The 26,204-nt window shown below is 46.5% G+C and overlaps 1 protein-coding gene across 2 annotated transcripts in view; it reads right to left on the minus strand.

Annotated features, from left to right (window-relative positions):
* AKT2 (AKT serine/threonine kinase 2) overlaps nucleotides 1-26,204 on the minus strand; it is a 101,453-nt gene that overhangs the window by 43,268 nt on the left and 31,981 nt on the right. For both annotated transcript variants that reach the window (XM_089659115.1, XM_089659114.1), the window contains exon 2: nucleotides 20,133-20,252. In XM_089659115.1, the coding sequence (XP_089515241.1) occupies nucleotides 20,133-20,178 (46 nt within the window). In that variant the 5' untranslated portion in view covers nucleotides 20,179-20,252. The remainder of the gene's footprint in view (nucleotides 1-20,132; nucleotides 20,253-26,204) is intronic.

Here is a 26,204-nt window from a genome sequence, read left to right on the forward strand (position 1 = left end):
GGAGGAGCGGGAAGGGAAGGGAGGGGAGGAGCGGGAAAGGGAGGGGAGGAGCGGGAAGGGAAAGGGAGGGGAGGAGCAGGAAGGGAAAGGGAGGGGAGGAGCAGGAAGGGAAAGGGAGGGGAGGAGCGGGAAGGGAAAGGGAGGGGAGGAGCGGGAAGGGAAAGGGAGGGGAGGAGCGGGAAGGGAAAGGGAGGGGAGGAGCGGGAAGGGAAAGGGAGGGGAGGAGCGGGAAGGGAAAGGGAGGGGAGGAGCGGGAAGGGAAAGGGAGGGGAGGAGCGGGAAGGGAAAGGGAGGGGAGGAGCGGGAAAGGGAGGGGAGGAGCGGGAAAGGGAGGGGAGGAGCGGGAAAGGGAGGGGAGGAGCAGGAAAGGGAGGGGAGGATCGGGGAGGAGAGGAAAGGGAGGGGAGGATCGGGGAGGAGAGGAAAGGGAGGGGAGGATCGGGGAGGAGAGGAAAGGGAGGGGAGGATCGGGGAGGAGGGGAAAGGGAGGGGAGGAGGGGAAAGGGAGGGGAGGAGCGGGAAAGGGAGGGGAGGAGCGGGAAAGGGAGGGGAGGAGCGGGAAAGGGGAAGGGAGGAGCGGAAAGGGGAAGGGAGGAGCGGAAAGGGGAAGGGAGGAGCGGAAAGGGGGGGGAGGAGAGGAAAGGGAGGGGAGGAGCGGGAAGGGAAAGGGAGGGGAGGAGCGGGAAGGGAAAGGGAGGGGAGGAGCGGGAAGGGAAAGGGAGGGGAGGAGCGGGAAGGGAAAGGGAGGGGAGGAGCGGGAAAGGGAGGGGAGGAGCGGGAAAGGGAGGGGAGGAGCGGGAAAGGGAGGGGAGGAGCGGGGAGGAGAGGAAAGGGAGGGGAGGATCGGGGAGGAGAGGAAAGGGAGGGGAGGATCGGGGAGGAGAGGAAAGGGAGGGGAGGATCGGGGAGGAGGGGAAAGGGAGGGGAGGAGCGGGAAAGGGAGGGGAGGAGCGGGAAAGGGAGGGGAGGAGCGGGAAAGGGAGGGGAGGAGCGGGAAAGGGAGGGGAGGAGCGGGAAAGGGGAAGGGAGGAGCGGAAAGGGGAAGGGAGGAGCGGAAAGGGGAAGGGAGGAGCGGAAAGGGGAAGGCAGGAGCGGAAAGGGGAAGGCAGGAGCGGAAAGGGGAAGGCAGGAGCGGAAAGGGGAAGGGAGGAGCGGAAAGGGGAAGGGAGGAGCGGAAAGGGGGGGGAGGAGCGGAAGGGGGGGGAGGGGGAGATGCCCTATGCGCCACTGCTTCCACCCAGTAAACACGGCAGAAAGCCACTCTGACCAGCTGAGACACAGCAGTAAGAGCCATTTGATCCTAATGTTGTCCATCACAACCAGTGAGGAGGGAGCGGTGGGCGGGGCCCAACCGCGCTCTATGTGTCCTATACATACACAGGTGGCTCAGGAGTGAGCATGCACAGAGCTTGTTCTGGGGGCACCCAGCAGGGTAGAGACGCCAGGTGCGCATGTGTTCTTGTACTGAATGTACATAATAAAAAAAACCCCAGTCCAAGTAACTACATTTTGCTGTGTTTTTTCCTCTTTTGTAAGGAAAGGTCAGTATGCTGAAGCCAGATTATTAAAAGTGATGTGCAGAGGGAAGAGTAGGTGCATGACCTTCCAGACTTTGGTCAGAATTTGTATAAGAGCCCACTGGATTTTGGGGGCTCTTGGGGCACTCCAGCAAGGATCTGAATGGGTGTGACTGCACTAAGAGGCACCTTCTGCAGAATACTGGAGGCAGTTTAACAATGGTAAAGTTGCCACAGGTTTGTTTGAAGAATATTCCATGTAAGACTTCTGAACTCTGGTCAGGAAACACTGCAACTGTGCTTAAAGTAACCCTTTCCTTTTGCCAATGTTAACAGAAACTTCTGCCACAAGTAAACTGTTCAGCCTATGAATGTCTTCATCAGTACATAATTGGCTAACCTCTTGCCAACCATGTAAATATGTGCAGCGGCATGGAGGGTGGGCCTTCATGCCCACATATTGCACATATGCAACCGTGGCAGCTGTGCCTTCTGTGCAGAGACTGCACCCCCAGCACAGTGGCCAAGGTGTCAGACAGCTCCCAGTCTCTAGTGATGTTTAGGAGATGGCAGGACAGGCTCCCGTTCATGTGACCTTTGTGACAGCCAATCACAGTGGTTACAAGATCAGCAAGTCTGTGACACCCCTTGCCCAAGGGCCACAGTGGGCAGGCAAGAAGGGATTAAAGAAGTTTTGTTCCATTTTTTATTACAGTCTCCCCTAGAAGACGCGGTACATCTGGTACTTTATGACATCGAATTTCTCACCCGGAACAATCTGATTGTACAATTTTCTTTTACCAAAAACTACATCATATCTAAACAATCCATTCAATTTCTAACCAATGAGGCAGGCCCACTACACAGATGATGGTAGATCTAAAGGGAATTGTACAACCAGACTGTATAATATCAGCTTAAAGTGGAACTTTAGTCAGAAAATTAAGTCCTGCTAGATCACTTCAGATTGGCCCCTTTTGCAGGTTTTGCATAGCTATGGAAATCATTAAAAATAAGTGCCTATACTGTTTACAAATCCAGTAATACACTGCTCTGCACATGCTCAGCTGCTCTCCATTTTGTGGTACCATGCAGAATTTATAGAGGCTGATCTGCTGACAGTACAAAGATTTACTGCTGCTCAGGGGCTCTGGGCTTCAGCAAAATGGCAGCCTCCAACAAGAAGAAAGTAGGAGCAGAAAGAAATAGAGAAGGAGCAATGCTGGGGGAAATTTACAGAGCACACTAATTTTGGTAGCATAATTATTAATGTGGAATGTATGTTCCTTGCTTCACTGCATAGGTAAAGTTCCACATTTGAACAATGGCACACACTGGCTTGTGCAACCTACCCCTCATGCTCCAGTATCTATGGGAAAGCTGCAGTGGTCTGACCCTCGGGACGCACTAGCCCACAGGCTGCGGGTGCAGGAAATGCATCTGTTCCCACAATCAAATCGCACTGCCATTCACTCTGAATGGTACCCCCCATGGATCTCAGCCCGCTGTGCAATTGCAGGTACGGAAACTGCATGATCAAAAAGACCATGCGGTTTCCCTGCAGCTGCATTTTCTTGTGGGAAATGCGGCATGGCAGCCCATTCATGTGAATGGACTGCCATGCCCGAGCAAGCACGGGCCTCAATAGTGTGAACCGAGGGAATGCCTGAGCAAAGGAACACATTGCCTTTTGCAACCTCCTTCTCATGCTCATATGTGTATAGCAGTGTTTCTCAACCTTTCAGTCAAGACACCCTTTAAGATTATAGACAGCCCTGAGGCACATTTAAAGTTATGGACAGTCTTGAGGCACCCCATCCACACGTTGGACACCCAACATTAGAGGCGATTTATTCTTCCAAACCAAATACACTTTTGCACACTGGTACTGACTAGTATTCCAGGGTTTCTCTTCTCCCTTAGCTTTTCTCCATCACTGAGCTAATGTGACCCCGGCACTGATGGAGAGGGGCAGGGAGGGTCAAACTAGGATGCTGTGCAGGCAGAACACATCTTCTTTAATAACTGATGTCATTGATTGTCAGGATGTCATCGGCTAGAAGGTCGTAATGGTGCACAATGAAAACCTGTGACTTTATGTAACTAAAAAGGCAGATTTGTTCCACCCACTGGCTCGTATACACATTTTGGGCAATTTTTAGACATTTTGCCAAGGCACCCCTGAAGAAACGTCAAGGCACCCTGACTGAGAAAGGCTGGTGTATAGGAAAGCTGCACTGTAACACATAGGCTTGTATTATCACCAGATAATGAATAGTAGGGGTTAGAGGTTCATATAAATATTTACTGTATCACCCAATAAATGGCTTCTATCCAGTAGCCAACAAATATGCAGACAAAAAGAAGTTGTGAAAAGAGATTCACAGGAAAGCGGCTACATTTTGGACAGAATGCGATACTCGGAAAAAATTCCAAAAAATTATGCTTTATTAACCACTTCCAGACCGGACACTTTTACCCCTTCCTGACCAGGGCAATTTTCAGCTTTAAGCGCTATCACATTTTGAATGACAATTGCGCAGTCATGCAACACTGTACCCAAATAAATTTTTTACCATTTTTCTGAGACAGATAAAGCTTTATTTTGGTGGTATTTATTCACCGCTGGGATTTTTATTTTTTTTTGCTATGTAAATGAAAAAGTCCAAAAATTTTGAAAAGTGTTTTTTTTAATAAAATTTTGCAAATAAATAATATTTCATCATAAATCTTTGCCAAAATGTATTCCGTTATCTTTTTGGTAAAAAAAAAAAAGTGACATCTTGCTTACTACTTTGCATGTGATCACTGATTGGCCAATCAGTGATCACATGATCGGGACCTCGTACAGAGGTCCCGTCCGACGATCGGTGTTTCACTGTGTCCGGAGGACACAGCGGGCACCGGAACGCAGTGCTGCGCGCTCCCAGGGAGCGCGCACAAGCAGGGTGCGGGGAGGCCGTTCATAAACTGCCACCCGACCCTGCACTGCCACCCTCCGGCCGTTTATATACAACGGCCGGTCGGGAAGTGGTTAAACATCAATAGTAGACATTAGGGTAATTACCCTAAAAACAGGTCTGAGTGTATGATCTCATACTGAGGTGATGGTGAACCGGGGTCATTACCCTAATGTCTACTACTGATGTTTAATAAAGCATCATTTTTTGGAAATTTTTCTGAGTATTGCATTCTGTCCAAAATGTAGCCGCTTTCCTGTGAATCTTGTCACAACTTCTCTTTTTGTCTTGTATTTTCACCAGCGCAGATTCTGAGCCATTCAGAATACTGAAAAAATATAGAAATTTAGCTAACAGGGCCAGAAGGATCAATAGGTAAAATAGCAGAATAAAAACGAAAGCCCCTCAGCTTCAGCCTGTGTATCTGGTCAGTGTAAACCCAAAGACCTTGTGTGTGACAGGAGAGTACCTATCTTTATAAACAAGTTATTTTTAGGCCAAGTGTGAAGAAATCTACAGCTTGCTGCTACTGCATATGCTGACAGGAGCCGTCATTTAGTGTTTACTATTGTTTACAGGCGGGAGAGGAAGTGACATGGCCCCTCCTGAGTGTACAGAAGAGAAGGTGGCAGCAGATAACATCACCATGCATGTTGCAATTAGTACTGCACAAGCCTCCAGAGAAGACACGGGCCTTTCATCACAAATAATGGATGCCATCATCACACATGAGAGCCCAGGCACTCCGCTGGCCACATTCATGATAGGAAATGTATTCCAGAGAGGTCTGCACATGTTCCACCATCCTCTCAATCTGTCCTGTTCTCTGGCCCATAAAGCTCTCTTAGTTTCCAGAATGTAAACGTGGAAAGATCCTGTTTGCGTTTTACCCTCCCCCATGCAACGCTCTACAGAGGGGGTGTAAAGACTGGGCCTTAGACAAAACAGATAATCCTCTTAATCCATCCCTTTCTTTCTAGGAAGCTCATTAGTGTCAGACACAGGGTACTCAGCTATTGTCTGCAGCTAGACAAAAAAAACAAAAAACCTCGGTGCAATTTCAGAAAAACAGCAATTTTATGATAAACGTAATACTTATGGGTTCCTCATGATTTTCCCAAGCAATTGCTGGTGAAAACTGCCCATAAAATAAGGTGGTCTCTCCTTAAATCATAAACAGCATTTTTTGAAGTTAAGTTCATATCTGAAGGTCCAAAAGCCATCTACTGTCATCACAGCAAACCATCCATGCCAAACAGAAGGTCCCCTTATTGGCAGCACTTGGATGATTGCAGAGGAGCGCCCGGTGTCTAGAGAAATGTCTCACTGGATTTTTCTAGAATAGATTGTAAGCTCCAAGGAGCAGGGTCCTCAAATCCCTCTTGTATTGAACTGTATTGTCTCCCACTATAATGTAAAGCACTGAGCAAACCGTTGGCGCTATATGATTATTATATTATTATACAGTATTTATAAAGCGCCAATAGTTCGCTCAGCGCTGTACATTACAAAGGGGGACAGAACATGTGACAGAACAATAACAATACAATGCAAAACATGAGGGGATCGAGGGCCCTGCTCTTTGGAGCTTACAATCTAGGAGGGAGGGGATGGTGGCACAGGAGGAGATAGCTGTGGGGGATGGAGTGGTAGGAAGAGTGGAGGAGGTCGGCAAGTTAGCAGGGGGTGGGGTAGGCTTCCCTGAAGAGATGGGTTTTCAGGGTGCACCTAAAAGGAGAGGAGAGTAGGAGATAATCTGATGGGTTGGGGCAGGGAGTTCCAGAGGATGGGTGACACCTGGAGAAGTCCTGGAGGCAGGCATGGGAGGAGGAGACCAGGGAACTAGAGAGAAGGAGGTGTTGTGAGGGGCGGAGTGTGCGTGCTGGGCGGTACTTGGATATTAGGTCAGTGATGTAGATCGGGGCAGTATGGTGGACGGCTTTGTACGTCAGTGTTAGGATTTTGAATTTGATCCGTTGCGCAATCGGAAGCCAGTGGAGGGATTGGCAGAGGGGGGTGGCGGAGATGGAGCGGTTGGAAAGGTGAATGAGTCTGGCTGCCGTATTCAGGATCGACTGAAGCGGGGATAGCCAGCGGCGAGGCAGGCCAGTGAGGAGGGAGTTGCAGTCATTGAGTTGTGATATGATGAGAGAGTGGATGAGCTGTTTAGTGGTTTCTGGGGTTAGGAACGTGCAGATTTTGGCGATGTTGCGGAGGTGGAGTCTGCACGAGCTTGTTAAATCCTGTATAACAATAAAAAATAATTATAGTTGTTTATTGAAGATAAAAGTATACAAGTGGAGCCAACGTGTTCCTTCAATTCCCACTCCCACCCCCTTCCAGGGGCTGTATTTCTTGGAGATTGGTTAGACTCGGAGAGGGTTACATATACTCCATTAGCGGCTCTGCAGTATGTCAGAGCTGTGGAGCAGAAAAATCCTGCAATGCTGCTGATGGGAATATATGTAACCCTCTCCTTGTCTAACCACTCTCTAAGAAATATAACCCTGAAGAATGGGAGGCAATTCCCCCACAAAGCACTGGCTCCACTTTTGTCTTCAATAAACTACTAATAAAATCATCAGGTAGGTGCGACATTCTCTAGACACCAGGCGCTACTCTTCAATCAACCTAGTGTTCCCTGTGGTAACACCCCCATTGTCATTATCAGAAAGGTAGCAGCCCTAGACACCAACGGAGTCCATCACCTACCACCTACAATTGGAAACAATTCCTTCTATACCCTCCACACGGTAATCTGCCACTACGCAGCCCCCAGCAGCACCAGTCCAGCACCGTCTTCCACCCAAACTTCACACCTTTATTTCCAAGTCCTCCTGCCCAGTTCCCACATAACACCCCCAACCCACGAAGCCTAAGAAAAAAAAAAAAAAAAAAACACTTTACCTTGGCATAGAAGGACAGAAACAAGGTTACCCAACTTCTCCATGGGTAACCTGTTGGTTTACAAATGCCATTTGTGTTGGGGGGGATATTGTGCTTGCAAAAAAGCAGACCTTTTAATTGACTGCTTTCACTGTTTGGCTGATTTTTTCCACTCGATTCCTTCAATTGTTTGATCGGCTGATTCCTGTGAATCCAGTGTATGGACAGCTTATGCCCACACATGTACCATCTGCCTAACTGATAAACATACCCCCTTACTGGCCACTGATGTACTTTACTAAACAAGAGTTGGCAGGGCTTAAAGCAGAACTCCAGTCAAAATTGTATTTCCCAATGCAGTTGAGCTGTGCCCACACTGCATGGATTACTGCTAATGTGAATGGGGGGGAAAGGTCGTCAGGAGTGGCGGGCACCACTCTTCTACTTGCCTAATCCGCCAATTCTCCGAGTACATCTCTGCTTGCCGAACCCCCAGAAAAAAATGAGCTTAACCCATGCAGTGCAGGCATAGCCCCACTGCATGGGAAAATTACATTTTTGCCCAGAATTCTTAAGTTTAAAAATTTGTGAAGTCAAGCCATTAGTAAAAAAAAAAAAAAATTCCTAGTGAAACTAGATCTTAGGGGCAGAGGGAAGTGGTTTGTGACAAGCAAAAGAGTAACATCGTGAACGTTGACATAGCTGACCATACACTGATTGAATTTCAGTGGGTTCATGATAAAGCGGACAAAAGGTTTTTGTGGGTGGTCCTGTCAACCCCCTTCTCACACGACATTCTTTAACAGAAAAAAAATCAAAGGAGCCAGGCATAGAATTGTCAGCCGAACAGCTACCTCCAATCAAAGCCACCAATTGACAGAAAAGAATAGCCGCAGTGCGAGACTCATCCATCCACACTGTATAGTGTGGATGGAGTGATCTGTTAGGAATCTGCAGGCTAAAAGAAAAAAAAAAAAAAAGTGTGTATGACCAGCCTAAGGCCAGGCATAGATGGAGCAAATTTCTTTCCTGCAGACAGTGTTGACGAGGAATCCCTCCTGCCGAGTAACTGTGTTTTCCGGGCAAGGGGGCGGCGGGCGAAGCCATCCCCGCTGGGAGAACAAGGGGATTATTGCAAATGGCTATAACAGCCGCTAGCAATAATCGCATGTAATACCCAGCAGGCTGGTTGTACCCAAGTTGATAGATCAACTTGGGTGCATTCAGCCTGCCAATGCATAGCTGTAATCTCAGCCGGTTCCTGCTGAACTGGCCAAGATTCGAATCTATGGTCAACTTTAGGCATGACTTGACGTTTAGGAGATTAAAATTGATGATAGGAAACCTGTGATTTGCCAGTGCAGGACAAATCAACAAGTTTGTTCTAACTGCAGCCTCTATAGGAGCTTATGTTTGCATTCCCTTTGCCAGTTGGCACCAGAAGCAAAGGAAGATACCCTGAATTTCCAGATATGTGGAACATGTGACTGAAGTCTGAGGAAGAAGCTACTATTCGAAACGCGTTACCACCCCCTTTATGGCACCATGCTCCTACGTCTGATGTCACCTCCGCCCCGACGCCATCTGCGTACCAGGCTGGTTTTCCCTTCAGTGGCTGGTCGTAGCTATCACTGAGCATCCAGAAGACCCGAGTTTCTGCTGCAGCTCCTGTGACACACTGCCTCTGCTCCTTCTCCATCGGCCCTTGAGACCCATACAGGACGACGTTCCGGAGTGACATGCCTGACCCCATTTCACTTCTAGTGAGTTGCCTTTGTTTACCTTGCAATAAAAACTTACTTTTAATGCTGCACTTAGTCTGGGGCTTCTCTCTTTTCTTTGTTTGGCAATGGGTTGATCAGGCACCACATGGCAGGAAGCAGGGGCGGACTGACAACTCATGGGGCTCCCGGGCAATAGGGGATCATGGGGCCCCTGTGTCCTTGCCCAAACTCAAAAAAGCCTATGAAAAAGGTACCAGAGGCATCTCATGAGGCCCCCTACTGACCCCGGGCCCTTGGGCAGTGCCCGAGTTTCCAAATGGTTAGTCCGCCTCTGGCAGGAAGAGAACCCTCCACTCAATGTCTTGTGACATGGAGCTTACACGGCGCTAAATCTTTACTCCCAGTGATTGAACGGAGCTCAGGAAACCAGTATAAGCTGCTGGTGGAGCCGGCGTTTAATTAAATCTGTTGCTTTGTTCTGAGTAAGCAAACACACTTTAACCCTTTGAGGACCAAGGGACGTATTTGTCCCATGTTTTTAATTGCGTGTATCATCTGATTAAGAACTTAAAACTCTTTTTTTTGGGGGGGTTTGAGTCAAAATATTAGTTCTTCTCAACAAACAACAAATGGATCTAGCTTTTGGCCAATTATTTCATGAAATGGCTTAGTTACAGCACCTGAAGTGTACGAACTTTAAAAACAAAAAAATTTATTCTTTTGGCATTCCAAAATCTTACGGTCCTCAAACGGTTAAAACGAATAAGTGACTTCAGGACATCTAAAAATTAGTAGGAGTATGTGCCCAATACACAGGTGAATTAGAGGGGGTATCACCATGTGGCTGTAGCAATCAGATTGCCACATATATTGCCTGTTTTACACGTAACCACCAATTCATCAGTCCATGGAAGATTTAAAATTAAAAAAGGAAGCAATGGTTGCTAGGAGCAATACAATGATTGTTTCAGACACTATGAACAGGAGGGCCCTATGCTACAATGCAAATGTCGCCTTGCAAGGCGGTGGGGGAAACTCAGGGGCCTCTGGAGTAAGGAGGTGTGTTTTTTATTAGGACTGTGCTTATGGTATGTTAGGAATGTGGAGAGGTCAGCCAGGGTTATAGAAAATCACAGGATGCCCTGGAGCACAGACTATAGCGGGCGATCTTCTATTCAAAGGCTGCTGACAAAGACCACGGCCACCGCACACAGCACGTAGTTTTAACGATTCCTGCCTCTAGTTGACAATTTAGATATGTAATCAAGATTATTATTAAGCTGTGACTTATTTTTTACATGTAAAGTGGCCAATTCTTTTAGATCACATATTGGTATTGCACTGTCACCAGCACCTGTTAAAGTCACTGAAATAAAAGTAGTAATTTAGAAAAGCAGGCTACCCTTAGAAAAGGGATTTCCATTGCAATATTTGACAAGGTTGTGCTCAAAATTTTGCATACCCTGGCAGAAAACGTGAAATTTTGGCATTAATATAAAAAAAAAAAAAAGACTATTCATATCAAAAAACGGTCTTATTTCAGGATAGTGATCATATAGATTGTAAGCTCGTAAGAGCAGGGCCCTCGATCCCCTCATGTTTTGCATTGTATTGGTATTGTTCTGTCATGTTCTGTTCCCCTTTGTAATGTACAGCGCTGAGCGAACTATTGGCGCTTTATAAATACTGTATAATAATAATAATAATATGAAGCCATTTATCATCACTTTTTTTTGGCTCCTATTAAATTCACAATGGTAACAGGAATCACCCAAATGGCCATGATCAAAAGTTTATATCACCTGAAATGTTTGGCCTTGGTACAGATACGCAGGTTAAAATGACAATTAAGGGTTAATTTCCCACATTTATTTATTTCAGGTACTTATATAGGGCTGTCAATTTACACAGCACTTCACAAATATATTGTACGTTCACATCAGTCCCTAACCCTCAAGTCTAAAGTACAGTCTAAGGTCCCTAACTCACATTCATACATATACTACGGCCAATTAACCTACCAGCATGTCTTTGGAGTGTGTGTTGAAACTGGAGTACCCGGAGGAAACTCACACAGGCACAGGGAAAACATGCAAACTCCAGGCAGGTGGCGTCGTGGTTGGGATTTGAACCAACAACCCTAGTACTGCCAGGCGGAAGTGCTAACCACTTAGCTACTGTGCTGCCCATCTGTGGCTTACAAATTGCAATTAGTGTCTGTGTATATATAGTCAATCTGTTTGTTAGTCTTACATGGAAGCACTGAGCAGGCTAGACACTGACCCACGGGAAGCAGAACAAAAGTGTCAAAAGACCTGTGTAACAAGGTAATGGAAATATATAAAAATGGATAAAAAAAAAAAGAAAAAAGATACCCAAGCCTTAAATATGCCAGTCAGTACTGTTAAGTTACCTATTAGAGTGAAAAATTCAGGGATCTCTTGATACCCAGCCAAAGTAGGGTAAGACCAAGAAAGACCTCGGCCACAACTGCCAGAATAATTGTTTGGGATACAAAGAAAAAACAAAGGGAACCTCAGGCGATATACAGGCTGCTCTGGAAAAAAGACATTGTGGTTGTTTTTAAGGAGCACAATACAATGTTAATTGAACAAAAATGAGCTGCATGGTCGAGTTGCCAGAAAGAAGTCTCTATTGCCCCAATGCTACAAAAAAAGTCCGGTTACAATATGCCTGACAACACCTTGACATCCTTCAAAGCTTCTGGCACACTGTAATCTGGAGTGACGACACCAAAAGGCCAAGTTGACCCTCCAGTAGTGGTGCACCGAAATGAAAATTCTGGTGCCGAAACTGATACCGAAAATTCAGAATGCATGTGGCCAAAAACCGAACCGAAACGTCTGGGGTGGGGAGGCTCCAATTGTTTTTTTTAAATTTTTTTTCTACTTTCATGTATTTTTTTTTTAACTTATGATTTTATTGCTATCACATAGGGGACCAATAGTCCCCTATGTGATAGCATATGAGTGACAGGTCCTCTTTGTAGGGGGGAGCAGGTGGGGAGAAGAGCAGTGTATACAGTGAGAAAGCAGTGTATACAGAGAGGCTCCCTTACTGGCTGTCACTTTGGGGTTTATTTACTAAAGCTGGAGAGTCCAAAATCAGACTCCCTTCTGCATAGAAACCAATCAGCTTCCAGGTTTCATTGCCAAAGCTTCATTGAACAAGCTGAGGTTAGAAGCGGATTGGTTTCTATGCAGAAGGGAGTCTGATTTTGGACTCTCCAGCTTTAGTAAATAAACCCTATATGTAATTACCAGCTTTTTTTTTCTTCAATATAGCTCACAGAATTAGCTGTCACTTTCCCCAGAGCTAAAGGAAAGTTTGTTTCTTTTATCTTGGGAAAGAAACTAAAAGGAAACATTGTTTCTTTTAGCTGGGGGGAAAGTGGCAGCTAATTATATGAACTATAGGGAAGAAAAAAAACAAAAGCCGGTAATTACAATTAAAAACCAGCACTGACATATAGTGACAGCCAGTCACTGTATACACTGCTCCTTCCCTGCCCCCCACATCTGCAGCACACACAGTCCCCTGTATTGGCTAAATTTTTCCTAATCGTCATTGCTATTTTTGGCTGATGTTTCAGTAGCCGAAATTTCGGTGCATCCCTACCCTCCAGTGGTTACAGCAGAAAAAGGTGAAGGTTCTGGAGTGGCCATCACAGTCTCCTAACCTTAATATCATCGAGCCACTCAGGGGATCTCACAAATGCGTTTCCTGCAAGACGACTAAAGACGTTGCATGACCTGGAGGCATATTGCCAAGATGAATGGGTAACTCTACCACCTGCAAGAGTTTTGGACCTCATAGAGAACTATTACAAAAGACTGCATGCTGTCATTGATGCCAAAGGGGGTAATACACAGTATTAAAAAACAAGGGGATGCAGACTTTTGAACAGGGGGCATTTCATTGGTTTACTTGTTACCATGTTTTGCTTTATGATTGTGTCATTCTCTTATGGCCTACAGGCGAATATGAATCCCATAGGAAATAAAAAGTGTTTTGCGTGCTCACTCATGTTTTCTTCAAAAATGGTACATACTGTACATTACCAATTTTTCAAGGGTATGTAAACTTGTGAGCACAACTGTATGTAGTAGGAAAGCCATTGTTTGCTTAGTGAGTAATTAGCTGGTCACTTGCTGGTCTTGGACCTCATTCACAGGGGAATATTTAAAGTGGTTATAAAGGCAAACAGTTTTTTTACCTTAATGCATTCTCTACATGAAGATAAAAAAAAACATTCATTCAATGTATTCCTTCTTAAAATGCATATCTGAGCCCTGTCTCGATCCATCGCTGAGCCCATCTACAGCAGTGCTGCTCTATTCACCCTCTCTTCTCACAGTAGGCTCGAAAGCAGCAATAGCCATTGGCTCCCACTTCGGTCAATCTAATCCTATGAGCACAGAGGGTGGCGGGACTGAGCCGTGCTGAGTGTGTCAACAGATGTACACAGCCCAGATTGGGACTGAGCCCCATAGCAAGCAGTGCACACTCAGAAGAGGAGGAGAATGAGCGCCGGCAGGGGAGGTTTGGGGCAACACAGCACAGGTAGGTATACCATGCACAGACGCATCTGTTGCTGCCAATTTGACATCTGTGTGGGTGCAAGCACATGCCCCTGAATGTAGAAAGTGTGGGTTCAGGGACACTCACCCACGAGGATGTCTGTGCAGCCGCTGCGTCCCAATTGACATGAATGGGACTGCATGCACGCAGATGCACAAAACACTTGTGCATCCCCGTGCGGGAAAACATTGCCCTCACACGGTGTACGCCTAAGTACGTCTGTGTGAACAAGGCATTGCACTCCTATTTTTACACTTTTTGACTGGAAGATACTGTGGGGGGTACATTTCTCAATTATGGCAATGCTCAACAGGCGCAGCAAGATAGATTGTGTGACAGATTTATTACAAGGCTACAACTGGAGTCATAAATTCCTTCCTCAGCTGCTCTAAACTAGCACTGCAACATAGTGAGACCTGACCCCAGACCCTGACCACATCTTAATTGTGTGTGTTTAGCATGAAAATCTGTATCATCCCCAGATAACCAGTCGTAGATCTTTGCAAACTGAAGCTGGGGTCACAACCTGTCCCAGAAACTTTGCTGAAGGAAAGGTAGACTGATTTGTGACCAATTGTGTTGCTAATTTGCTTGACCAATGTCCCACTGTAAGTTCAAATAACATCTCCATGTACAAAATTAAAAACTACTCCACAATCCAGTGGGGACTATATGAAAAATACTGTAAGATTACCCACTGCAGGGATAAGAAATCATATAGCCCAATGATCGGGACATGCAGTTCCAGGCACCTGGCATTTTCTGCTGTGGGCAATTGACTTCCATGCAAAATCGCCTCCCACAGACTTCCATGCAAAAACTCCTGTCGATAGCAATCCTATGTGAACACTTATCTTCGCATGCCACTCTACTTTATCACTTGCGAGTCTGGAATGCACCGCTACAAACTCACACATTTTTTGTATTGGCACTCAAAACGCAATACATGTGGATTGCATTTGTGTGAATTACCTCAATAGAACATATAATATCTAGCCTGTCATACGAATCTGTGTATTTGAAAATGCATCCAGAATTGCATGTGTGTGAACCAGGGCGGCTCCATTCACACCTGGGCGTTTTGGGATCGCGGCAGAACCACTGCAATTCGCCACTCTGATCCATCCCCGTTGGACGGGGTGAAACGCATCAAAGTGTGTGACTAGAGTGGTGGCTGAGGCCAAGCCAAGTCATCCATGCATCTGACTCAGGGGTCGGTTGAGCGGCTTCCACCTTCTCCTATCAGCACCTAAAATGTAAGCGATTGTATGAGATTGTCTTGTGGCGCCGCTCTGATCCATCCCCGTTGGACGGGGTGAAACGCATCAAAGTGTGTGGCTAGAGTGGTGGCTGAGGCCAAGCCAAGCCAAGCCATCCATGCGTATGACTCCTGGGGTCGGTTGTGCGGCTTCCACCTTCTCTTATCAGCACCTAAAATTGTGGTGCTGTTTAGCAATGGTTGTCACACGGCAAATCACATCGCGTGAAGCTCATCACGCAAAAAAAAGCTCCAGCTCTTTTTTTTGGCAACAAGCTTCACACGACTCAATTTGTTGCAAGTGCCGCACAACAATCGCGGCAAAGCCACACTGCATTTCAAATGCAATCGAAAATAATGACACCTGAATCTGCGTTTTGCAATTGTAGTGCATTTTGAGATTGCGGGCAGAATTACAGCGATTTTGCCACAATCCCAAAACGCCCAGGTGTGAACAGAGCCTGGCAAACCCAAATACTCCTGAGGTTAGGGATGGACTCCAAAAAGATGGGACCAACATCATGAATTTCTGGGAATATGCACGCCTTGCTGCCCTCAAATGACCGGGGAAGTCTAAACGTACTGAGTAGAGAAAAACAGAAAGAGGGCCTGGTGCATTACCTTAAAAATGTATTTATTGAATGATAAAATTAGGTATTGTACTCACAAAATGACAATACAGTCAAAAGGTACATCGTATAAGAACAGCTCGGTCCGATCCGCACTATGTGTGCGTCCGTAATGGGAAGAGTTCCCATTACGGACGCACACGTAGTGCGGATCGGACCGAGCTGCTCTGTTTTTCTCTACTCAGTGAACAAGGCCCAACTGAGCACACACGGAGCTCGATTTGGCTGTGAGGGTAACCTGAAGGAATAGAGTGTTTTTTTCCCTCATTGGGGCCGGCACCTAATTTACTTGCTCAGCACATGCGTTTCTGCTGACCATTAAAGGAGCCCGGCACTCCCTTTTCCTGACTAGCACCCAATCAGTGCTCATCACACTGCAAGGTCTCTCCCCTCTTCCCTGCTAGTCCATAGGTGTGGTGCTAGAAACAGGCAGGGAGATGAGGACATAAACAGCACAATGTTAAAAACATTAAAAGTTTAAGTTGCCATAAAGCCTCTTTCATTTTTAAAAGTCCCATACATTCCTAAAAGCACCTCTACCTAATATAAAACAGACTGGGACCCAGATTTAGTTCCTTGGACAAGTAGTTTTTTTTTTTTTAAATTTCCACACCCCTGCCACTGCACATGAAAATTCTGACTGTACAATCCAACTGTCGCAAAACCGAATGCAGATTTAAAGGTCAAAACAGACATTGCAATCCGCCGTGATCTGACCCATTTTCTTGCGCCTGCCCTGCAAACAAAAATGTGTTAGATTTACATTAGTATGTACATTAAAGCTGAACTCCCACCTTTAGGTCACTCTACCCCCGCAGTGAACCTAAAGTTGACCATATGTGAGATTTCCAAATGAAAATTCGTACAAAAATTTGTATGAAGATTCATAAATAAATTCTCAGTACATTTGACAGCTTGAGGAATATAACCGGAAATTTCTATTGCTTTTAATACTCAATTTTTTAAATGAACAAAAACCACATACATGGTTAGAAAAATAATCATTTGAGAAAAAATTTCCATTCTACTCCTTCAAATTTTCTTGTTACTATGAAAATAAACGTTAATCCTAACCCACTGACGATTAGAAAAACAAACGAACGTTCGAAAATCTACTATTGTATACCCGGCTTACATTCACAGTTTGCTGGAGCAAAGCCTCGTCCCCAACAAATGACACAGATACCACAGCAAGCGTAAATGTCATGATGAATCAACAATACAGAATGTTGCAATGTAACAAACTACATGTTACATAACATTCCACAATCCTTATCTCCTTGTCATAAGTGCAAATATAAGCAGGATCTATAGAAAAAAGAAAAAAAAAAAACCGCACAGTAAAATTTCTTTAGTACTTACCAGGGTCTACTTTTTAGAAGCACTTTCAAGGCATACAGTACATAAAAATACTGTTCCCACATAAAATACATAAAAATGGATATTCCTCCTGTAGACCACCTAACTCCACCTGAGCATTCTGCTGGTAATTAACCCCTGATGCCTACCTTAAAGTGATACTAAACCCTGGACCCCGCATTCACTAAATCTGGCCCCCCCGGGCCCCGCATTCACTATATCTGGCCCCCCCGGGCCCCGCATTCACTATATCTGGCCCCCCCGGGCCCCGCATTCACTATATCTGGCCCCCCCGGGCCCCGCATTCACTATATCTGGCCCCCCCGGGCCCCGCATTCACTATATCTGGCCCCCCCGGGCCCCGCATTCACTATATCTGGCCCCCCCGGGCCCCGCATTCACTATATCTGGCCCCCCCGGGCCCCGCATTCACTATATCTGGCCCCCCCGGGCCCCGCATTCACTATATCTGGCCCCCCCGGGCCCCGCATTCACTATATCTGGCCCCCCCGGGCCCCGCATTCACTATATCTGGCCCCCCCGGGCCCCGCATTCACTATATCTGGCCCCCCCGGGCCCCGCATTCACTATATCTGGCCCCCCCGGGCCCCGCATTCACTATATCTGGCCCCCCCGGGGCCCCGCATTCACTATATCTGGCCCCCCCGGGCCCCGCATTCACTATATCTGGCCCCCCCGGGCCCTGCATTCACTATATCTGGCCCCCCCGGGCCCCGCATTCACTATATCTGGTCTCCCCGGACCCCGCATTCACTATATCTGGCCCCCCCGGGCCCTGCATTCACTATATCTGGTCTCCCCGGACCCTGCATTCACTATATCTGGTCTCCCCAGATCCTGCATTCACTATATCTGGTCTCCCCAGACCCTGCATTCACTATATCTGGTCTCCACGGACCCCGCATTCACTATATCTGGCCCCCCCGGGCCCTGCATTCACTATATCTGGTCTCCCCGGACCCTGCATTCACTATATCTGGTCTCCCCGGACCCTGCATTCACTATATCTGGCCCCCCCGGGCCCTGCATTCACTATATCAGGTCTCCCCAGACCCTGCATTCACTATATCTGGTCTCACACAGTACACAGAATAAGGAAATGCAATTATTTAAGTAAATATAAACTGCTAAATACCTTTTCTCATCAGCAGTTATAGCAGTCTTGTGACTTCAGCAGAGCACTGTTTAAAGCTTGTAGGAGGAGTTTTCTTCCTGCTCTAGGAGGATGTGTAAGTCCTGACCCTCTGTCTGGATAGTGCCGATTGGCTCTGTGCTGATCACATGCACTCCTATGCGCATGTCCCATAGCAAGCTGTTTGCTATTGGGGGCACTTGTGCATGTTCGTATTTACTTTAATAATTGCATTTCCTTATTCTGTGTACTGTGTGAGACCAGATATATATATGTAAAAAGCTGCGTAAAATTTACAGCGCTATATAAGTACCTGAAATAAATAAGGTAAAAAACCGTCTACATTTAGGACCACTTTAGATTACTAAATGCCAACATGATCAATGCAGTTATCTAGCAGTATTCGACATAATGTTTTATTTTTTACAAGCACCCTGGGGTCCCTAAAACTATTTCATACGCCTAACAACTCTAAAAGGCTTGCTCCATCGCTTCTATTGGGTGGACAGATCATCCATTGCAGTGACTGGCCAACAGGATGGTGTGGAATAGGGACCAACAAACTTTTAAAACAGCACGGATGTGTTTTAAGAGTGCTCCAAGGGCGCTCCACATGCAGTTTGAAGCAATGTGCATGAACTGGGAAAAATAGATACAACATTTAACATTTTTATTACTATAACACGTGATAAACCATTCTGAGATTTTGCCACTTAAAGAGGAACTTCACCCACAAGGGGAAGTTCCACCCCGTTTATATCCTCGCCCCCTCAACTGCCACATTTGGCACTTTTTTGGGGGGGGTACCTGGTTTTGAAAGGTACCTGCTCCCACTCCGGTCAGATGCTGTGATCTGAGCTGGAAGTTCTACCTCCCCTCCTTCCCCTGCAGCCTTCTGGGACACTTCACAGGTCCCAGAAGACTGCAGGACCATTCAAAAAGCCCAGTGTGCTTCACGTATGTATAGCAGAAAACAGAAAATGTGAAGCTGCAAGGCTGCCGGTTTCCCTTACTCAAGATGCCAGGAAACCAAAGCCATCGGCTCGGGTGAGGACATTGCTGGATCCCTGGACAGATAAGTGTCCTTATATTAAAAGTCAGCAGCTACAGTATTTGTAGCTGCCGACATATTCATTTTGTAGGGAGCCTGGAACTCAGCTTTAACTACAAAGAACACTTTCTATACTAAAAGACGGATTATCTTTCTATGTAAACTATTGGGATGACCAGAAAACACTTTACAGGACAGTCAGATTGTGCTTGTATTGCCTTATTATAATACAGGATTTATAAAGCGCCAACAGTTTGCGCAACGCTTTACAATATTAGGGAGACAGTACAATTACAATACATTTCAGTACGGAAGGAATAGGAGGGCCCGGCTCGTGGAGCTTACAATCTAAAGATTAAATTGTCTATGGCTAGCTTTAGACATCTTTAAAACACCCTAAACTACATTTATTGAAACAAGACCTCTTTTCGTTTATACCTTTATACAGTGCAAGCTGTAACCTGTATGGTAGATATGGACTTAAAGTAGAATTCCACCCTAAACCCAACTAGTCCCTCCCCCTCCTACCACCAATGCTGACTAACCTGTGTAAGAAAGATGTATATAAAATTTACCTATTTTCAGCCCAATCTGGTCCGGTCACAGTTCAACTATGTCAGCCAGCGGTGGCTGCAAGGAAAAGAAAGGGGGAAGTGCTGACAATGGCTGGGACATGGGAACTTATGGGTGACTTCACCGCTTCTGGAATTTGCAACCACTGTGAAGTGCCCTCTCCTCTCCCCTGCAGCCACCACTTGCTGGCACAGGAGGATCCTAGAACAGGGCTGGGCTGAAAACAGGTAAGTGTATACAACTTTTTCACACAGTTTAGTCACCATAGGTGTTAGGACGAGGGGGGGGGGAACGACATTTTTAAGAGTAGTTCGGTTTAGGCTGAAGTTCTACTTTAAATGATCAGTTTCAAGAATAAGCAGATCTTATATTGGTCTGTGTACACCCTTACATAATATCTTTTTTAGATTTGCCACTTACCTCTTTTTTGCAGCCAGCCTTCCTTTACCACCATTACTTCATTCATGGTGATGGAAAGACCGAGGCCTAAGTGTATTCAATCAGCTCTCCAAAACAGTGGGTTCAGACAGTATAGCGGTTCTGGAACAAGAAAAAAAAATAAGAAAAATCAGGTTGTTAGTCCAACAAAGCCATGTACAAAATTCATTATCACTGCTTCAAGAAGCTATGTGATGACCATAACACGGCGCATAACTTACACACTATGTTAACAAATGGCGTACACCAAGAGCTTCACCAAATTATCTTCAAAAGAGAATTCAAGAAGCCAACTCAAGAATCACATCTATACAACACAAGACGGAGTGGTGTTTAACACATGCTTTCCATACACTTATATAAAGCGTCATATCAATTTCCTGTATAGATTTGTAACAATCAGAATGGAGTTCGCAATCTGTAATACCGCACAGTTTCCACAGGCTAGCTATCACAGACTGCATTAGTTACCGGAAGAAACATATAATTATATTTAATGCCATGTAAGTTTTGGACTGATTTCCCCTGTCCTACTGCTCCTTTACCAGACGTACCGCCAGGTACCTGAACCTTACTTCCTGTCCTACTGCTCCTCTACCAGACGTACCGGCACGTACCTGAACCTTACTTCCTGTCCTACGGCTCCTCAACCAGACGTACCGGCAGGTACCTGAACCTTACTTCCTGTCCTACGGCTCCTCCACCAGACGTACCGGCAGGTACCTGAACCTTACTTCCTGTCCTACGGCTCCTCCACCAGACGTACCGGCAGGTACCTGAACCTTACTTCCTGTCCTACGGCTCCTCCACCAGACGTACCGGCAGGTACCTGAACCTTACTTCCTGTCCTACGGCTCCTCCACCAGACGTACCGCCAGGTACCTGAACCTTACTTCCTGTCCTACTGCTCCTCTACCAGACGTACCGGCACGTACCTGAACCTTACTTCCTGTCCTACGGCTCCTCAACCAGACGTACCGGCAGGTACCTGAACCTTACTTCCTGTCCTACGGCTCCTCCACCAGACGTACCGGCAGGTACCTGAACCTTACTTCCTGTCCTACGGCTCCTCCAGCAGACGTACCGGCAGGTACCTGAACCTTACTTCCTGTCCTACGGCTCCTCCACCAGACGTACCGCCAGGTACCTGAACCTTACTTCCTGTCCTACGGCTCCTCCACCAGACGTACCGGCAGGTACCTGAACCTTACTTCCTGTCCTACGGCTCCTCCACCAGACGTACCGGCAGGTACCTGAACCTTACTTCCTGTCCTACGGCTCCTCTACCAGGCGTACTGGCAGGTACCTGAACCTTACTTCCTGTCCTACGGCTCCTCTACCAGGCCTACTGGCAGGTACCTGAACCTTACTTCCTGTCCTACGGCTCCTCTACCAGGCGTACTGGCAGGTACCTGAACCTTACCTCCTGTCCTACTGCTCCTCCACCAGAAATACTGGTAGGTACCTGAACCTTACTTCCTGTCCTACGGCTTCTCTACCAGACATACTGGCAGTTACCTGAACCTTACTTCCTGTCCTACGGCTCCTCTACCAGACATACTGGCAGTTACCTGAACCTTACCTCCTGTCCTACGGCTTCTCTACCAGACATACCGGCAGGTACCTGAACCTTACTTCCTGTGCTACGGCTCCTCTACCAGACATACTGATAGGTACCTGAACCTTACTTCCTGCCCTACATCTCCTCTACCAGACGTACTGGCAGTTACCTGAACATTACTTCCTGTCCTACGACTCCTCTACCAGACGTACCGGCAGATACCTGAACCTTAGTTCCAGTCAACGACTCCTCTACCAGACGTACCGGCAGGTACCTGAACCTTACTTCCTTGTCCTACTGCTCCTCTACCAGATGTACAGCCAGGTACCTGCTCCTACAGCTCCTTTACGATCCTCTACTGCTCCACTGCCAGCTGTACATCCATACAACCAATGAGAGACAGTTTATGTTGAAGCCCCTTAATCACCACTTCTTTGCTTCCTCACTACTTCCTTCAGCCACCAGGATTAAGGAGAGGAAACCCCGTGTAAGCTCCTAACCAAGAAAAGGACTTTGTGCCTGCTCAGTAGAGCCACCAGTACTGTCATATTACAGGAAAGGGAAGTAGTAACAGGCTCCGCCATACCTGGAAGTACAGGGTATTTTCTTCACTGGAAAAACAATGAGGCTGGGGAGAAAAGGAAAGGCTACACTCTGAACTACCATGGTTGAGCTCTCTGGTAGTTCATCAATTCTTCCTGTCAGTGTGAAACTGCCTGCGATGTACGGGCACACAGATTACGCTGACAGTCTGCAGGAGTCCTGCATGTCTCATCGCTTTCTAGTCTACTTAAAAAAAAAAAAAAAAAAAAAAAAAAATTGTAAATGCATTTTTTACCTGCATAAAAAAAATGTGCATTTATTATTTAATTATTATTATTATTATTTTTTTAGGTGAACTTATCCTTTAAATTTTTGCAAATGGGGTCTGGTTTCTTTTTTTGGCAAGTAGGAGGGGGTTTTCTGTCACTTGCTGTCAAGGGGAAGTAAGTATTACACAGCAGATTATCATCTCACTTGTGAATGAACCAGGAATCACACCCACTATGCAAAACAGTGTTGCGGAGAAAAAAAAAAAAAAAAAGCAGAAGATAAACACTGCCACAAAACAGGACATGAGAGCAGATGTGATCTGCTCATGTCTGCCTCCAAATCCAGCCTGCGGGTGACCATGTTCAGCCAACCCTCTGCTGGGGGGCACTGCCACGATGACAGACTGTCCTGCTCCACATCGTGGTGGAAAACACAACAGATTGCAGAGTGTTTGTTTTGTGAGCTGCATAAATAATACGCACGTTCTTATCTCTCTGGAAACTGCTATTAGCACAGAGACAAAATCTGGCTCGGAAAAAAACAGGCGCTCGGGTCGAGCGGCGAGTACAAGAGGCAGGGCAGGATAAACACTTTGCTTGCAGCTCACCTGATGCTGCTTATCTCTCTCTGGGAGATCATGTTCAGACGATGGAACAGATCAAAACAGATGGGTCGCCAAGGATGGTTTTAATGATTCTGTTTGGACAGGAAAAGTGCAAACAAACTGCTGATCTCTAATAATCCATGCAGCTCCAATGGTGTCATTTAAAGTGCACCTGTACAAGGGCAATGCCAAACTCTTCCATGGTATAAACACCTAAGGATCTACGAGAACAGGCAGAATATTTGTAAAGTAACGCGTGTGATCTGGTGGTCTACCAGCACTACATTATTATACAGTATTTATATAGCGCCAATAGTTTGTTCAGTGCTGTACATTACAATGGGAGACGATACATGAGACAGTACAATAACAATACAGTGCGATACACGGGGGTTCGAGGGCCCTGCTCCTTCTGCAAAGCAAAAGAAGGGTGACACGTTTCACCCCAGGTTCACATATATGCGGCTGTGCGGGCCGCGTTTTCCACAGCCACGAGAGCCCATTCATTTGAATGGACTCCCGTGCACCGGGACACGCAGGGAAGAAGTCCCTGCACTTCTTCTGAAAACACAGCCCGCACAGGAACCTCGGATCCCAGTACGGTTGCGTTTTCCAGTGTGGGCGCCCGCGGGTCCACAGTCCTCTATGCAGGTGGTGCAGTGGTCCCAGAACACCTTGTCCTGTCTGCTTTGTGGGCTACTAGTGGACATTACAGCTCTTTTCCTGATCTATTGCTTTCTCCTGGTAAAGAGGAACTTCTTCCCCCTTTTTCAGTTCCCTCCTTACTTGTCCACTAGATTGCCTTTCGGATGTATTGTCAGCCCATTTATTTGAATGAGCTACCTGAGCACAACACGCATTAATGTACCACGACAACAAGGTGTGAAAGGGCCCCTTAAAGTGAAGCTCCACTTAAAAGGGGAAGTTCCGCTTTAAGGCCTTGTCCCACGTTCCGTTAAGATTGGCATTTTTGGGGAGTCGGGGGTACCAGATTGTGACAGGTACCCGCTCCCACTGAGATCGCCTAGGCCATGGGTGTCAAACTGGCAACCCTCCAGCTGTTGCCTCACATGAGGCATTGCAAGACTGACAGTTACCAGCATGACTCCCAAAGGCAGAGGCATAATGGGACTTTTAGTTTCGCAACAGCTGGAGGGCTGCCAGTTTGATACCCCTGGCCTAGGCCATCGGAAGTTGTCCTTCCCTTCCCTCCCCGTAGTCTGGGACACATGACTACGAGATCATTCACAAAGCACAGCACTACTCATGCATGCGTACTGGGCACCTGGCTGTGAAACCACAAGCTGTCACAGCCGAGTGCCCACAGTGAAGATGCCGGCGCCTGGGACACAGGACAACCGGTGAACCTGGCTGCGGTGAGGACACCGACAGAGAGGGACAGGTAAGTGGCTGTTTTTTTTAAAAGTCAGCAGCTACAGTTTTTGTAGCTGCTGACTTATTGTTTTAAGCTTTGACTGGAGTTCCACTTTAATGCTGGTTGGATGCAATATGTGCTGCTGTTGGCATGTCCAATACTACGGGCTAGTTCACACCTGTTACAAATCAGCCGCTTGCGTGGGAACAAAATCGATCTTCCTCAAAGTATGGCAGACTCCCCCCCCCCCCCCCTCATAGTTTAGTTTTTTTTTTTCTTAATTAATTGAATATATACAATTTTCCTGAAAATTTCACTTTTGTTCAACGTTTTTAAAGATTAGTTCACTTTTTACCCCCAGTACTTACTAACGTGGCAGAAAATGGCAAGCTTTCAGCCTCATCAGACGCAATGGCGCACGCATCGCAGTTCATCAGTCCTACTTAAGTACAATTTCACAACAGAAAACCGGCTATACACAGATTGAAACTGCCAGCTCAGCAGGGACCGGATGAATTCCGATCCATGTATAGGTATCCTCGGTTGTACAGAAGTTGATCAACCATTTTTTATTTCACATCAATCAGTGCTGCCGGCTATAGCCAGTGTATTCTGATGGCGGGGAAGTCTCCCCGCTGTCAGAATGCAATAGCTCAGCGGAAATGTGTGGATGGAGAGATCGGATCTTTTTTTGTTCAGTCCTCTGGTTGAATAGACATTTTTTTTCACCCATGTATACAATGTCTTAAAGTGAAGCGTCACTCTACCTAACAACTTTGTTCCCATTAGTAGCTATTGCCTCTGTCTAAAATATTTGGAAATTGTTATTTTTGGCATAATTACTTTATGTTTTGTTTTTTTAATCCCTTCACGCCGGCGCCTCCTGGCCCTTTAAAGGGTTTCTGACGCCGGGAGGCGAGGCAGGGTTTAGGATTATGTGACCGGCGTGATTGGCTGTCACGGCAGGTCCCATGATCCCGATCGCAAGGAGAGATCAGGACCTTTCCATGAGATGGGAGCGCTCTCAGCACATGTTTACAAACGATACGCAAATATGCGGCCGCTCAGCGTCAAGGCCCAGCCGCCGAGAGGCCGCATATTTGCCTACTGTTGGCGTGAAGAGGTTAAAATACCCAACATTTCCAGGTACGCATCGCCGCGGCGACGTACATCATCTCTGGTTTCCCGTTGACTCCTGGGATATTGGTGTCATCAAGCCCACAGGAGTCAGCGGGCGTCCTCCGCTGTTCTTCACAGTGTTGTCAGCACACATACACGACATCAGGATATGCATGCAGGGTAGCTAGCTGCACAAAATATAGGAAGAGAACAGCTGGCAGCTTCAAAAGCCAGTAGCTGACATGGCTGCCGCCAGCCGTTCGAGAGTACCAGTTCGTGTAGGGATTTAAAAATATTTGACATACCATTAATATACACAATACCTAATGTAGGAAAAGCGATAATTAAGAACAAACATGTTTATTTAAAATTCTTCTAGAAAACTGTTGCTCCTCTTTATGTGGACCATACATGGATCGAAATTCGCCCTGTTTAGCAGGGACCAGCCAAATTTCGATCCATTTATGGGCAGGCTTATCCATTGATCGACTTGAGTACAACCAGCCTGTCTGACTTTTCTGCATGAGCTTACTGCCAGTGGTTATAGCTGCTAGCAGCAATCATTATATTCTGCCAGCCGGG

Source organism: Staurois parvus, unplaced genomic scaffold (assembly GCF_062004578.1).
Source record: "Staurois parvus isolate SC_StPar_1 unplaced genomic scaffold, SC_StPar_1.0 ptg001133l, whole genome shotgun sequence".
Taxonomy (NCBI): Eukaryota; Metazoa; Chordata; class Amphibia; order Anura; family Ranidae; genus Staurois; species Staurois parvus.